Below are 17,336 nucleotides of genomic sequence, written 5' to 3'. Positions count from 1 at the left end.
TATTTGTTAATTTATTTGTGGCAATATTACCTTTGTGTTGTTTGTGAGTTATATGTACTTGTTATGCACCTTGATCCAGAGGAATGTTGTTTCATTTAGTGGTATATGTATATGGTTGAATGACAATAAACTTGAACATCTTTATTTAATGCTTCACTTCAAGGAATTGAGTACAGAATCTAGGCTGACCCAACAATGCAGGACACAGGAACCACAACTTCTGGAAGTGTCATTCTTTGAGTGAGACATTAAATCATTCAGGCACAACATTTTTGAGGGCAGGACCCAACTGACTACCCAAATAATTTCTGAGGGCTGTTCAGTGTGAAACATGCTTTTTTTAAAACTATGCACATCTAGATACATAGAATTTTATTCACAAACATGAATACACCAATTTGAGTCTATGCTGGCTCTCAGAACAATCCTGTTAACTGCATTCCACCACTTATTTCTGAGTAACCTGTTCTCTCTGGAATTGGTATTGGTTTATTATTGTCACATGTACCAAGATACAGTGAAAAACTTGTGTTACATACTGTTCACACAGATCAATTCATTACACAGAGCATTGAACAAGGTAAAACAACGACAGAATGCAGAATAAGGTGTACCAGCTACAGAGAAAGTGCAGTGCAGGTGCAAGATGACAATGAGGTAGATTGTAAGGTCAAGAGTGCACCTTATCATATTAGGAAACCATTCAATGTTCAGATAACAGTGCAGTAGAAGCTGTCCTTGAGCCTAATGGTATGTGCATTCTGGCTTTTGTATCTTCTGCCCAATGGGAGAGGGAAGTAGAGAGAATGTCTGGGGTGGGTGGGTTCTTTGATTATGTTGGCTGCTTTACTAAGGCAGCGAGAAGTATAGATAGAGTCCGTGGAGGGGAGGCAGGTTTCTGTGATGTGCTGAGCTGTATCCACAACTCTCTGCAGTTTCTTGCAGTCACAGGCAATGCAATTGCCATACCAAGCTGTTATGCATCCAGACAAGATGCTTTCTATGGTGTGTTATTAAAAATTGCTAAGGATCAACGGGAACATGCCAAATTTCTTTGGCCTCCTGAGGAAGTAGAGGCATTTATATTGTTGGTCCAGGAGAGGTTATTAGTGATGTTCAATCCTGGGAACTTGAAGCTCTGAACTCTCTCAACACTGTTGTGCACCATCCACCACCCCCACCTTCCTGAATCATTGACCAGCTCTTTTGTTGACACAGAGTGAAGAGCTGTTGTCATAACAAAACCTCAGTAAGCTCTCTATCTCCTTCCTGTACTCTGACTCATCGTTTAGAATGACCGTGGCACAGCTGTTGCTGCCTATCCTTACTGAATGCAGACTGTTGGTCAGGAAGTCTCGGATCCACTCTGAGGGTCCAGAAGTTAGTAATCAGTTTGGCCCCGATATCTAAGAGAAGAACGTGCTGGCATTGGAAACAGTCCAGAAGAGATTCATAAGAATAATCCAAGGCATTAAAGGATTAACATATGACCATTAGATGGCTCTGGGCCTGCAGTTGCTGGAGTTTAGAAGAATGAAATGAGATCACAATGAAACCTAATGAATATTAAAAAGCCCAGACAGAGTGAATGTGGAGAAGATGTTTCCAATAGTGGAAGAATCTAGGACCAGAGACACAGCCTCAGAATGAAAGGATGTCTCTTTAGAATAGAGATGAGGAGGACTTTCTTTAGCCAGAGGGTGGTGAGTCTGTGGAATTCATAGCCATAAATGGTTGTGGGGCTAAGTCATTGGGTATATTTGAAGCAGATGTTGATTGGTTCTTGATTAGTCACAGTGTCAAAGATTATGGGGAGAGGCTGGAGAAAGGGGTGGAGAGGGGAAATAAATAAATTGGCCACAAATGAATAGTGGAGCAGACTCAATGGGCCAAATGGCCTAATTCTGCTCCTGTATCTTATGGACATATATTTGTAGAGTCATAGAGCACTACAACATAGGAATAGGCCCTTCAGCACATCTAGTCCATGGCAAACCTGTTTTATGGAGTTTGTTTATAGCATTCAAAATGGAGATGTAGTCGATAAACAATAGTCTAATGTAGTTGTACCAGAGCTAAGTGTAGGGTCAGGGAGATGGCATCCGCTGTAGACCTGTTCTGGTGGTAGGCGAATTACAGTGGGTTGAGGTTGTCTGGAAGGCTGGAGTTAATGTGTGGCTCATACATGCCCATCAATTCTTCTCTGACTCTTCCACCAGCCCTCCACACACTATGAGTTATTTTACGCTAATGGATTAAGTTACCAGCACATCTTTGGGACGTGGAAGGACCTCGAATCAACATGATCATGAACAGCATGCAAACTCAACAAAGATAGAACTAGGGGTCAGAGTCAGGATTGAACCAGGATCACTGGAGCAGACACTGATGCACTACTGGTAGAATTCCTAGGGCATCTTTTTAAAATTAATGTAGTATTTCCATAAATTGGGGAAATTTTCTTCATTGCTTAAACCTTAAAACTTCCAATGAGAATCTTACTCCTATAAACTTCTAACCATCATAATCTGTATGTTCAGGGGATATATACGTGGGTTTCTGCATAGGTACGTTCCAATGAGACGGAAAGGATGGTAGGGTACAAGAACCGTGGTGTACAAAGGCTATTGAAAATCTAGTCAAGATGAAAAGAAGAGCTTACGAAAGGTTCAAAAACTAGGTAATTATAGAGATCTAAAAGGTTATACGGCTAGCAGGAAGAATGAAATTAGGAGAGCCAGAAGGGGTCATGAGAAGGCCTTCGCTGACAGGAGTAAGGAAAACCCCAAGGCATTCTACAAGTATGTGAAGAGCAAGAGGATAAGATGTGAGAGAATAGGACCAATCAAGTGTGACAGTGGAAAAGTGTGTATGGAACTGGAGGAGATGGCAGAGGTACTTAATGAATACTTTACTTCAGTATTCACGATGGAAAAGGATCTTGGCAATTGCAGGGATGACTTGCAGCAGACTGAAAAGCTTGAGCATGTAGATATTAAGGAAGAGGATGTGCTGGAGCTTTTGGAAAGCATCAAGCTGGATAAGTCACTGGGACCGGACGGGTTGTACCCCAGGCTACTGTGGGAAGTGAGGGAGGAGATTGCTGATCCTCTGGCGATGATCTTTGCATCATCAATGAGGACAGAAGAGGTTCTGGAGGATTGGAGGCTTGCGGATGTTGTTCCCTTATTCACGAAAGGGAGTAGAGATAACCCAGGGAATTATAGACCAGTGAGTCTTACTTCAGTGGTTGGTAAGTTGATGGAGAAGATCCTGAGAAGCAGGATTTATGAACATTTGGCGAGGCATAATATGATTAGAAATAGTCAGCGTGGCTTTGTCAAAGGCAGGTTGTGCCTTAGGAGCCTGATTGAATTTTTTGAGGAGGTGACTAAACACATTGATGAAGTTAGAGTAGTAGATGTAGTGTATATGGATTTCAGCAAGGCATTTGATAAGGTACCCCATGCAAGGCTTAATAAGAAAGTAAGGAGGCATGGGATCCAAGGGAACATTGCTTTGTGGATGCAGAACTGGCTTGCCCACAAAAGGCAAAGAGTGGTTGCAGATAGGTCATATTCTGCATGGAGGTCGGTGACCAGTGGTGTGCATCAGAGATCTGTTCTGGGACCCCTACTCTTCATGATTTATATAAATGATCTGGATGAGGAAGTGGAGGGATGAGTTAGTAAATTTGCTGATGGCACAAAGGTTGGAGGTGTTATGGATAATGTGGAGGGCTGCTACGCAGATTGACTCTGTGGTTAAGAAGGCATATGATGCATTGGCCTTCATCAACTGTGGGATTGAGTTTAAGAGCCAAGAGGTAATGTTGCAGCTATATAGGACCCTGGTCAGACCCCACCTGGAGTACTGTGCTCAGTTCTGGTCGCCTCACTACAGGAAGAACGTGGAAACCCTAGAAAGGGTGCAGAGGAGATTTACAAGGATGTTGCCTGGATTGGGGAGCATACCTTATGAGAAAAGGTTGAGTGAACTCGGCCCTTTCTCCTTGGAGCGATGGAGGGTGAAGAGGTGACTTGATAGAGGTATACAAGTTAATGAGAGGCTTTAATCGTGTGGATAGTCAGAGGCTTTTCCCCAGGGCTGAAATGGCTAGAACGAGAGGGCATAGTTTTAAGGTGCTTGGAAGTAGGTACAGAGGAGATGTCAGGGGTAAGTTTTTTTACACAGAGTACTGAATGCATGGAATGGGCTGCCGGCAGCGGTGGTGGAGGCGGAAACGTAGAAACATAGAAAAACTACAGCACAATACAGGCCGTTCGGCCCACAAGGCTGTGCTGAACATGTCCCTACCTTAGAACTACCTAGGCTTACCCATAGCCCTCTATTTTTCTAAGCTCTATGTATCCATCCAGGAGTCTCCTAAAAGACCCTATCGTTTCCGTTTCCACCGCCCATTCCACACATTCACCGCTCTGTGTAAAAAAACTTACCCCTGACATCTCCTCTGTACCTACTTCCAAGCACCTTAAAACTATGTCCTGTCGTGCTAGCCATTTCAGCCCTGGGAAAAAGCCTCTGACTATCCACACGATCAGTGCTTCTCATTATCTTGTACATCTCTATCAGGTCACCTCTCATCCTCCATCGCTCCAAGGAGAAAAGGCCGAGTTCACTCAACGTATTTTCATAAGGCATGCTCCCCAATCCAGGCAACATCCTTGTAAATCTCCTCTGCAATAGGGTATTTTAAGAGACTTCTGGATGGATACATGGAGCTTCGTAAAATAGTGGGCTATGGGTAAGCCTAGGTAATTCTAAGGTAAGGACATGTTCGGCACAGCTTTGTGAGCTGAAGGGCCTGTATTGTGCTGTCGGTTTTCTATGTTTCTATGTTTCTAAAAAAGGACGAAAGATCTGAAAACATTGATAATGATTCTTCAGTTGCTTGCCAAGATGTTCTTTTTCGTTGCATGCAGCAGTTTTCACATCTTCCAATGCTCTTAGTGAAATCCTGATCACAGGGAACTGATCTTGCCTCATGGTGGTTTCCTCACCTGACTTTTTCACAATTCCCTGTTTTGCTAATGCTTAGGATTCCAGACTGTTGAAGAGCTTGTCCTAATCATTATACTGTTTCCTTGTTTTAGAGTACTAAGACATCTACTCTCTATTTTTGTTTTCATTTCATTGGCCAAAAAACTTGCAAAGTTCAACATTCATAATGGTATACAGATAATTGTGTCAGCTTTTGTTAGGTTGTGTGTTTTATTTTCCTGGCCCACTGATCTAATAGAAAAATAGAGGGCTTATAGGTAACCCTAAGTAATTTCTAAAGTAAGTACAAGTTTGGCACAGCATTGTGGGCTGAAGGGCCTGTATTGTGCTGTAGGTTTTCTATGTTTCTATCCACTTTTGCCATCATTTCCCAATCAGACACCCTCTTTCCAATTTAACTCACTCATTTTGCTGATAGGTACATGGAAGTGATATAAAATGGTTTGCATCCGGTGTTATCAAATGCAATTGGTAAAAATACATGGAGCCCAGAAAAATAAAGGGCTATGGGTAACCCTAGGTAATTTCTAAGGCAAGAACGTGTTCGGCACAGCTTTGTGGGCCGAAGGGCCTGTATTGTGCTGTAGGTTTTCTATGTTTCTATGATAAAATTACTGAAAAAATCCAAACTCCAGGCTTTTCTCCTGAACAGTCTACTGTTAGCCGAATATTATAACCCAAGTGATACTATCAAGATAGCAAAAAGTCCCACCAAGTCATTATGTTCCTTGACAGCCTGACCTAACCTAGGCTGGATGAATATGAACATCTTATTTCAGAAGGAGCACTTATATAACATCTCACACCTATGCATTTTTTATAGTTTCTCTCATAGCTTTTCAAATACAGAATTTGACAGAAATTTATCTATTTTATCTATTTAGAGACGTAGCATGGAACAGGCCCTTCCAGCCTGAAGAGCCATACCACCCAGCAACCCACCTAATCCCTAGCCTAATCACAGGACAATTTACGATGACCAATTAACTTACTAACCAGCAAGTCTTTGGAATATGAGTGGAAACCAGAGCACTCAGAGGAAATCCACATGGTTCGCAGGGAGAACTTACAAACTCCTTACAGGTCAGACTTGAACTCCAAACTCCAACAACCAGAGAAGTAATAGCATCATGCTAAACACTGCACAGTGCTGCCCAATAATAATTGCATTATCTATAATTTCTTGTCCACAATAGCTGGAAACAGCAACTGCTTGCCACTTTGGGGTATGTTTTACCATCCATATCCCAAAGTGAGCTGGGTTTCGCTGTTAACTGTTTGTAAGTATACCCTGTTAGCCTGAGTGCTCAGGGATACACTAGATTTAGCATAGACAATATAAACCACTTGGGTGCAGAAATTGAACCAACTTTAAACAAAGCTACCTAGTTTTGCACTGAATATATTGAGAAAAAGACTTTTGGCTATTGTGCAGTCCCAATCTTACTATCCCTTTATTTTTGCTCCATTCATGCTTCCTTCTCTCGGCATCATCCTCTGTTCCAGCTTCATTGTAGATGCATCTGTATTAATGATCATTCTCAATCAAGGAAAAATGGAGGGCTCTGTGGGATGGATGGGTTAGATTGATCTTAGACAGCAATGTGGGCTGAAGGGCCTATACTGTTCATTCCCTCTGACAGTAAATTCCAATGAAGCATTTCTCCTAAATTCCATTTGTGATCCTTCAGTAATTATATTACATCTACTTGCCCTTCAGTTGGATGTTTTCTTCCCCTGTTTCCATCAATTTTGAAGTCTGCTTTCCCATCAATGATTTCATTCTTTCCTTAAAGACTATACATAACTATACATTTTCAACATCAATGTGTAAATCATTTTATACCCTCTCTAATGTCTCTCTACTTTCATAATATTCTGACTAGGACTTCACACTCTTGTCCAACACTTTACACACATTTTGCATGATTTCTACACTTTTTATCATTTCCCTCCTGAAATGAACCATGTGCTTTTCTGTGGACTTGCTAATTTTTGTTACTACTAATATATGTGTATTCTGAGATCCTTTATTTATCTTGCCATTCTCGTTTTAACAATTACTATTTGGATTATTTTTTTCTACCAAGTTATAACCATATAAATTAATTTTAACTACTTGCAAATTTTGTAAGTTATTTTTAACACATTTTAATTTGTCATGGTGTTGTTTAGTATTGGTTGTAATCATCACCGCCCCTACCAAAATTATTTTTAACATGCTTTAATTTGTCACAGCGTTGTTTATTATTGGCTATAATCATTACCATCCCTATCAAGGTCTTTCTCCATCCAATTTGTAATCCTCACAAAATTAAGAAATTATCTATTTAATGTCCAAATTATTAATGTAAATTGTGAACAATTGTGGTCCATTAATTGGAAAACACTTTCAATCTTTAGTCACAATTAGCCATCCTTTATCTGGATGTATAAAATGATAAAAGGCATAGATCGAGTGGACAATCTGAGACTTTTTCCCATGGTGGAAATAACTAATATGAGGGAAATTGAAGGAAAGTATAGCGGGGATATCAGAGCTAGGTTTTTACACAGAGAACCCCATTAGGGACATTTAAGAGATTCTTAGGTAAGTACATTGATGATAGAAAATGTGTGGGAAGGAAGGGTTAGATTGATTTTAGAGTGGGTTATAAGGTTGGTACATCATGGGCTGGAGAGACTGTGCTGTATTGTTCTATGCTCCATCCATGTTCTAGATGGATCATCAAGCTAACCAGCTATCTCTTCTACTACTGATGCCAAGACCTTATTTTTTAAAGTTGCATACAGTACCTTATCAAATGCTGTCTGTAAGTCTAGATATATTACAAAAGCATTATTCTCGTCTACTGTTATCTCTTCAATGACCTCAATAAGTTTGGTTTTACAATTTCTAGTTCACTGCCTTTCATTTTATCTTGATGACTTCACCTCCCTTTCATATTTTGGTGCCCTTACAATGCTAGAGTTCATATTTTACTTTTAAAGCAAAGTAGGTATCCGAGAATGATGGAACCTAGTTTCAGGTTAATGTGTAACTGGTTAGAGTTAATATGCTGGAACACTCGTAAACCATCTAATCAGATTATTTCCTTGGAACTACTTCACTTCAACCATTCAGTTCTTGAACCAATCGGCACAACTCTAATCACTACAGTTTATCAATACTAACTACTTGGAAGTACATTGCACTAAAATGGAATGGACTTTGGCCCATTTTAATGCAGTGTGATCAAAGTAGTCAGAGTGTTGATAAACTCCAATGATTTGGTTTCTTTAATTGTGCTCTTCCTTGTAAAAGTTGTGTATGATACATGTCTAATGTATGTTTTTCTTGTGAATGTTGCTTTTATGATATTGTGTGTCTGTGATGCTGCTGCAAGTAAGATTTTCATTGCATCTGTGCATATATGTACTTATGCAGATGACAATAAACTTGACTCTGACTTCGAATCACATCAGTAGTCCTGTAAGCAGATATCAAACATGCATTTTCTTTTGAGAAGACTGTGATAAGTTAGTTAAATTATTTAAAGTGATTGGTATAATAATTTATCCTATTCAATAAGAATCATAAAGCATACAGCAAGGAAACAAGCTCTTTGGACCAAATCATCCCTACCACCAGGATTGCCATATGAGATAGTCCCATTAGCCTATGTTTGGCCCATATCCCCTTAAACCTCCTCTTAACATGTACCTGTTTGCATACCTTTTAAATGTTGTTATAGTACCTGTCTCGACCACTTCCTCTGGCAGCTTGTTCCATCTATGGAAGCAGTCTTGCAGAATAGCACTTGCTATTTGCTATTAATTCTTTTTCACTTGGCTTTATTTTCAATAAATTAATTATTGTGTGCATGACATCAATGACCTTTCACGTTCAGTTGCTCAGTTTTCTGCTTTCCTTTTAATAGTATTGACTTCAACTGTTAAAAGCATAGGGCGGACAGCAGGTATTTCCAATAGGAATATTAATTATTGATTTGCTGCTTTGCATTGCTGATAAGGCACAGCTCCCCACTTCCTTTCAGATTTCATGTACTCCCAGCTTTTTGTACATGAGCACTCACTGTATGCTCTCCTACCTGTAATTTCATGTTGTCTCAGTTCATTGTATTTGTATGCTTGCTCCATAGGTCTGATAGCATTGTTGTATATCTTCCGTAACCGCTGCAGTACACCTGGTAATGAAGGAGGGACAAAAATTGTTGAAGAGAATAAGGATACATGGAATGCAGAACAGTTCATTCGGTTGATAACTTTGCCTTTTATAATGATCATTGGCCTTCTATTAAATTCTACCATATCAATCTGCACAAACACTCTTTCATTCCCAGTTAATTTAATAATCTAGAAAATTGTTTAATTTGGTTATATTGTCACCTAGGTGCAATGCAATTCCTTGTTCATGTGAAACTCATACTTTAAACAGTCTAAGTGGTGATAGTAGATATATTACAACAATAAACACAGAACAACAGAAAGTGCACAGATTGTAGAGCAGTCTGAAGTAGTGCAAAAGGAAATGTCAAAATGGAAATAACAGTATTACTGAGAGAGATTGTGTTAAAAGTATGAGAACACGTGAAAACAAGATGATTGGTTTAGCAGTCTGATAGTAGTGAATAAGATTCTGTTCCTGAGTTTGGACATCCGGGTTTTCTAGCTGCTGTATCTTCTCCCCGAAGGTAGAAATGAGAAAGGGAATGGCTAGGGTGGTAACTTCCTTGATGATACTGTTTTACTTCCTGAGGTAACGCACCATGACAATGGACTGAAAAGAAGGAAGTAATGAACCTGTGATGGACTGGGCTGTGCTTGCCACTCTCTGCAGGTTCTCTCAGTGAAATACAGAGCAGTTTCCATATCAGGCTGAGACGCAACCTCTCAGACACTCCACTTTCTAGAGTGCATTTGTTAAGGTTTGAGACAATTCTGGAGTGGATGACAAATCTCCTCAGACACATGAGAAAGTAAATACACTTATGCGCTTTCTTGGTCATCACACCAGTGTGAAGGGATCAGTTGAGATTACTGGTGATATGGATGACAAGAAGCTCCATTGACGAGAATAGGATTGTGTATTTTTAAGATGTTTCTTCATCTGACATTCTCAGAAGACTTCTCATCTCCAAGTTACAAAATAATTCTAAACTCCCCATAATTTAACCTACTGCATAGAAGTGACAGCAGATATAAACACTCCAATGGGATGCCAGAGGCTGAAAATATGTTTCTATTCATGAATTGCTGAGTGGATGGGGACTGGGAATGTTCTCAAAAACAATGTTGTTCAGGATCCCCAGTAACAGAATCAAACGTAACCCTTGTAACAATTGACCTACCTGAGAAATCATCAGTTGTAGTCTTTTCATTCAGCCGAAGTGTTTTGTCAATGTGAGATCGATCTCTGAAAGGTAGCTGCAATGGAGGCTCCTCCTCTACCTCCACGTCAGCCTCATCTCCTTCATCTGCAGGACAAAGAGAAAGGACTGAAGTGCTGCTGTGAATTTCACATGCCCAATTTCATGCTTTTGTCAGAATAAGTTCAGACCCTCAATGAGTTGTACTGTCAGTGGCCACTTTATTAGGTACCTCCTGTATCTACTAAAGTAGCCTCTGCGTGGTCTTCTGCTTCAAGGTTCAACGTGTTGTGCATTCAGAGGTGCTCTTCTGTGCAACACTGTTGTAACACATGGTTATTTGAGTTACTATTGTCTTCCTGTTAGTTTGAGCAAGTCTGACCATTCTTCTCTGTCCTCTCATTAACAAGGCGCTTTCGCTCACAGAACAGCCACTCATTGCATTTTTTCTTTTTGTTTTTCACACAGTGGTCTATACTAGAGACTGTTATGTGTGAAAATCCTAGGAGATCAGCAGTTTCTGAACGCAAAATAACCTGCAGATGCTGGGGTCAAAGCAATGCTCACAACACGCTGGAGGAACTCAGCAGGGTTCCGGCCCGAAACGTTGGCCGATCTTTTCCACGGATGCTGCCCGACCTGCTGAGTTCCTCCAGCAGTTTCTGAGATACTCAAAACTACTCCTTTTGGCACCAACAATCATTCTACAGTCAAAATCACTTAGATCATATTTCTTTCCCATTCCGATGTTTGGGTTGAACAACAACTGATCCTCTTGACTATATTTGCACACTTTTATGCATTGAATTGCTGCCACATGATTGGCAGATTAAATATTTCCATTAACAGGCAGGTATAAAGGTGTTCTTAATAAAGTGCCCACTGAGTGTAAACATTCAGTTTAAACTCACTTCTGTTCACTTTGTGCATTGAGCTTCATTTGCTCTGTTGGGACCATTTGAAGGTGAGGATGAGGAAGGGGTAGAACAAGGCCAAATTCTAGAAAAAAATCTCCGTAGTGGCCAAAAATGTGGCTTGGTTGAGAATTAGTCCTCATTACTTTGCAAATTCAACTTTTATTTTTATCTCCTAAAAATGAACCAGATTTATCACTTTCAGTCAATATAAATAGAATCAACACTTGACCAATCTCGGCTGTGCACAGAATGTTTGAATCTTACAGGGCTCTCTTCAGTGATAGGCTCTTTCTCCTTTTTAACCCTCCATTCCAATTATTCTTTCCATTGAACATTATCACTCCCTGGTAAGGATAATGTTACCTTAGTAACAATGTGGTCATTCCTTCTGTGTGAGCCTGTACTGCAAGTGATATTGCACTATTTTACCTTCAGGAGATTGAACCTATCCTACATAGAGAGGAGTAATCAGTTAACGTTTTGTGACCCTGGGTCTTGGCCCGAAACATTGATTGTTTCTTCCTCTCTGTAGATGCTACCTGACTGAGTTCCTCCAGCATTTTGTGTGTGTTATTCTGGATTTCCAGCAAATGCAGAATCTCTTGTGATTACAATAACCTTGCCATTATTCTTCTTGATTCAGCTGTGGTCCCTGAAGAATGTGCATTTCCATCTTCAATATTCATGCTGCATGAAGATTAAGTATCATTGCAATTTTTAATTTTGTTATGCTTCTGCTATAGGTATGTAGCTAGGACAAATTGAATCTGCAGATACAGTCTTACTGCTCACAGTCCTTTCCTCTTAATGGTGGAATGAAAAAGTCAGAAATAGAGTAAACAACTTTGGAGATTGCTCTCAGGAGACAAACAGTTGTTGAAAATCTTGGGTCTGTGCCTGTGCCTTTAATTTGCCCTCTGCAATAATGAGCATGGATCTGCACTGAAAATTTTCTACCTCCTACGTCCACATTACATTTCCTCAATGTGATAAGCATGGATCTGTTTCCATTATTCCACCTTTACCACCCCATGCATGACTTCCATCAGATTGATGGGCTTTGGAATGAAGTTGAAATGTGATAAACTGTAAGATACATTCTACTTCTGATTCTTGGAGACAAGGAACCCTAAAACTTCACTGTCCAGTTATGTGATTCATATTTGTAACCTTTGGAAACTAGCTCCAAATATTTAAATAAAGATTAGCTTTATTTGTCACAGGTAAATTGAAACACATGGTGAAATGTGTTGTTTGTGTCAATGACCAAACAGTCCAAGGATGTACTGAGGGCAGCCTGCAAGTGTCTCATGCTTTTAGCACCAACATAGCATGCCCACAATTTACTAATCCTAACTCTCATGTCTTTATAATGTGGAAGGAAAATGGAGCACCCAGAGGAAACCCACCCGGTCACAGAGAGAATGAACAAACTCCTTACAGACAGCAGTGGGAATTGAGCATTGTGCCACCTGCCATGCTATCGTGCTGCCTGAGATGGGTCAGGTGTTGATTCTATCTACATTGACTGAAAATGAAAAATCAGATTTATTTTTCAAAGAAAAATGTAAAGGTATAGAAGTCACATTCTTCTACCAAGTATACTTCAGTCTGCACATACTGTAACTCAGCTCTACTCCAAAATATTAATTTCTGAAAGAAATCTATATTATTGATACTAAATAAAACCTACCTCTGACATCCACCCTATAATTTCGTCCAAATGCCTTAAAATTATGCCCCCTTGTATTAGCCATTGACACCCTGGGAAAAAGACGCTGCGTGTCCACTCAATCAATGTCTCGTATCATTTTGTGCACCTCTATCGAGTCACCTCTCATCCTCCTTCACTCCAAAGAGAAGAACTGTAGCTCGCTCAACATTTCCTCATGGTATGAGGTTCTCAATCTCTTTGCACTAAAAAGTGTTAATCCAGCCTTTTGTTGGCTAACATGAGACTATATTTAGAATTATCACCTCTTCCAAATTGGCCTCTGCTATAACATGATTAAAATGAGTAACTCAAGAAGATACATGTCCCATCACTTCGTGGCACAGTACTGGGTGCCCCAAAAACAACACACTTCTTGCGTTTGTGATAATTCTGGTCTTTGAGAACTTCTGCACTCTAAGTTCAATCACATCTTTTGGCTATGTGCCAAAAACTGTTTGACAATGTCCGTATATCTCATAATGTACTTCAAAAACACTTAATAATTCATTTAATCAGGTTAAATACACAAAAGGCCCGAAACACTGATGCTGCCTGACCTGCTGAGATCCTCCCATATTTTGCGTGTGTTGCTCTGAATTTCCAGCATCTGCAGAACCTCCTGTGTTTAGACCAAACTGTCTGACAATATTTAAATAGCAAAATAAGCATTGTCATCCAATATGTGAGATACATCCACAAAACAAAATGAGTGAGAATACAATAACATTCAATTATTGCAATTGCAGAAAAACTGGGACAAAGGAGGAAATGAAGGAAATATTCAGCTGCTCGGGTGGTACCAATGGAGAAAGGTACAGAGTAAAATATTTTAGGTTGATAACCTTATATCAAATCTCAAATGTTAATTCTGTTTGACTCTCCACAGGTATTTCCTGCTTTCAGCATTTTATGCTCTATGTTAAAACTTTAGTTATCTTTAATGCTGGCAATTTCAGAATCTCTGGTTTGAGTTTAATCTGTGATGGTTGGGGTTCCTCATGCTCATGTTTCTATTCTCCCATTCTCATCATTGTTTGTGCAGGGTTTCAAGCTAATGGCACATGGAGAATCTGACAAATAGATATGTTGTTCTAGCGTGAGATGTAATGCTCTTGGTTTGGAATTAAGCAATAATTTTTAAAAATACTATCAGTTTTCTCACACTACAATATAAATGAATATTAATTGCCTTATCTTCAAATGTTCTGCTTTTATATCTGTGGTTTTCTTACCTCAAGAATATTTGATGGCATGATATGCTCAGAGCTTTACTTTGTTTCTAACCTATGCTTAGCTGCCCCACAAAAGTTTGATAGGCTGGCATAAGACATAGGAGCAGAATTAAGCCATTCAGCCCACTGAGTTGGCTCTGCTATTCCATCATGGCTGATTTATTATCCCTCTCAACTCCATTCTCTTGCCTTCTTCCCCTAACCTTTAACCAATCAAGAACATATAAATATACCCAAAGACTTGGCCTTCACAGCCATTTGTGGCAATAAATTTCACAGATTCATCACCCTCTGGCTAAAGAAATTCCTCCTCTTCTCTTTTCTAAAGGGACACCCTTGTATTCTGAGATTGTGCCCTCTGTTCTTAGACTCACCCAATATTAGAAACATCTTCTCCATGTCCACTCTATACAGGCCTTTCAATATTTGGTAAGTCGCAATGAGACCCGCCCTCATTCTTCTAAACTCCAACAATTACAAGCCCATATTAAGACTCTGAACAACTTCTGTCATTTACATTAATGGAAAGTGATACGTGACACAGTGGGGCACTGAGTAGTGTTGCTGCCTCAGAGCTTCAGAGTCTCAGACTCAACCTCAACCTTCAGTGCTGTCTGTCTGGAGTTCGCATGTTCTCCCTGTGACCTGTGGCCTTTCCCCAGCTGTCCAGGAGAGGGAGCTTTACCTCACTGTAAAATTAACTGTACTTCATAGAGGAGTGTTATGTAAACTCAACTGTATCATCCATAATTTTGATATACATGAAATTCAGATTACAAAAGGTTGAATTTGGAGTTACTTGGACTGTTCAAATACCTGATGGTGCTGTTAGTGGATGGCAAGTGTCTAATACAGGCTATTCAGTAGTATAGGACAAGCGAAATCACACAGAAATCATGAAGTCATGAATCATGGGAATTTTTTCTGATGTTATGAATGAATCATTACAGCTATTATTAGTGAAGTTAGGGACATCAACAGCAAAATCTTTAAATGCAATTGCATCCCATTGGCCAGTCTCACTCCATACAGTTGTGTTAGATGATGTTGACGGGTGATGGCAAAATAACAATTAATGGATGAATGTTAAACTCTACAAAACTGTAAATGTTCATTGGACGGTGTGGTATGGCAAGTCCTCACTGACTCACCATCTTTCTCTTGCTCCTGCTCCTGCACCTCAGAAGACAGCCTTGTGTTCTCACTGATGCTTTCGGCCACACTTCCTTCAGATTCAGAAGCCTTTTCCTTCCCTTTTACATCAGACCCTCGGAAGGGAACAGCTGCTCCTTCATCAGAAATAAAACCTGCCTCAGTAATCTCATCCTGCCCAATTTTTACTCCTTCAGTTTTTTGATCCATCATTTGCACTTCCTTTGCAAATGTTTTGGTGTCATCTCCTCCTTCATTTGATCCATTGCCACTGTCACTTTTTGAAATTGTTTCAGTCTCTTCATCTTCAGCATCTTCAGAACCTACCTCATCAGCTCCATTCTCCTCCATTTTATCCTCACTTCTCTCACTGTTTTGGTCCTCTTTCACAGATTCACTCTCTTGAATATGAGCTTCCTGCTCAGAATATGCTACTTCAGTATTTTCTGCCTGACTATCCAGCACTTCCTTTTCCAGATCTTTGATCCTGTCTTCTTCCCCTTCACTTTGTGCCTCATCTACTTCATTTGAAGGGTTTTCCTTGAGATCTGGCTCAGCGTTGGGATTCTGCTCAGGCTGTCTTCTGTCTCCATTCTTTCCAGTTTCTCCTTCAGGATCAGGTTCAGATTCCAGAACCCAATTTTGTGTTTGCTCTCTTAATTTTTTTACCTTTCCATCCCTATGGATTTCATTTATGGTATTTTCCATCAATTCTCTTGATTCACTTTCCACAGTTGGAGTTATTACAGTGCTGTTGACACCCATTTCTTGAGATTTGCTGATGTTATCGTTGAGAACATTTTCATTGTACTCAGTAGCGCCAGAGCCTAGATTGTGACTTTCTTCTTCCAGTTCCCCAGTATCATTCTTGTTGTTTTCATTACTTTGATGTTCCTCATCTTCTTCTGCTCTTTTAACAACAGGATTACGTGTGGTAGCACACCTTGAACATACTGATGCACAGCTGTCAAAGTGTGATTGATCTTGTTCCCACATACTGGATCCTTCTGTAGGACTGGATGATCCCAAATTTGAACTGTCATCAAATGCTGAGTCAGCATACCCTGGTGGCTTACCATCCACAGCTTGTTGCATATCATTCATAAGCTTCTCATCATTCACATCAACTCTTGGGTTTGAGGCCAAGGCACTGCTCCCTGTAAGAGTGACAACATCTTCACTGTTGGGTTTGGTAAAATCTTGGATTCTAAATTATCAGAATCCACAAGGTTAGAGGCAAATTTTTACTTGTGACATTGGAATTGAGAAACATTATCAGTCAGTTTAAGGCCAGCTTCTTTTTTGATTAGTTTTGAATAAATCTGGTTTTGGGGAGTATAACACAATAAATATTGAAAATATTGTCACTTAGGGGTACGGAATGGTGCCAGAAGCTACTGTAGGGAGATCAAACAGTGTAGCCTTGAGTTCATTAAAGGGGAAGTCACTTATTCTGCAGAAACCACAAAAGGTTATGTGCAAATATGTGCAGCCCTTACTGATCCAAATTCTTTTGTGGTTTTCCTGCAATATAATTAACAAATTAGTAGCAAAGATAAGAAGATCATTAATTAACAAGAAACCCCTCATATTAAGTCACAGAAGATGGTGAAACTGTGAAATTTATCGTCACAGATGACTATGGAGGTCAAGTAATTGGGTATACAGTGGATTCCAGTTAACTGCACCATCTGATAATCGGGGCAGCCACTTATTTGGGACAATGCTTAAAGAAGGAAAAACTAATCCAGAAAATAGCCAGGATTCCCTTTGTTTATTTGGGACACTATATGCCACTTAATTGGACCAGGAACTATTGACAAACGGTTTCTAACTAGCATCAGTTGCATGCATTTGTGTGGATGTTAGACACTACCCCATGCTTAGAGTAAATAGTTTTTAAATAGCTTTAGTTGCATGTGTTTGCATT

General features: G+C 39.8%; 1 protein-coding gene across 2 annotated transcripts in view; it reads right to left on the bottom strand.

The window, feature by feature from the left end:
• srl (sarcalumenin) overlaps positions 1-17,336 on the bottom strand; it is a 115,266-nt gene that overhangs the window by 33,530 nt on the left and 64,400 nt on the right. For both annotated transcript variants that reach the window (XM_072269577.1, XM_072269578.1), the window contains exons 2-3: positions 10,374-10,499; positions 9,114-9,209 (exon numbers count right to left, since the gene is read on the bottom strand). In XM_072269577.1, coding sequence (XP_072125678.1) covers positions 9,114-9,209; positions 10,374-10,499 — 222 coding nt within the window. The remainder of the gene's footprint in view (positions 1-9,113; positions 9,210-10,373; positions 10,500-17,336) is intronic.

This window comes from Mobula birostris, chromosome 9 (genome assembly GCF_030028105.1).
Source record: "Mobula birostris isolate sMobBir1 chromosome 9, sMobBir1.hap1, whole genome shotgun sequence".
NCBI classification, from domain to species: domain Eukaryota; kingdom Metazoa; phylum Chordata; class Chondrichthyes; order Myliobatiformes; family Myliobatidae; genus Mobula; species Mobula birostris.
Note: the sequence above shows the minus strand (reverse complement) of the source record. Positions and strands in the feature narration are given on the sequence as shown.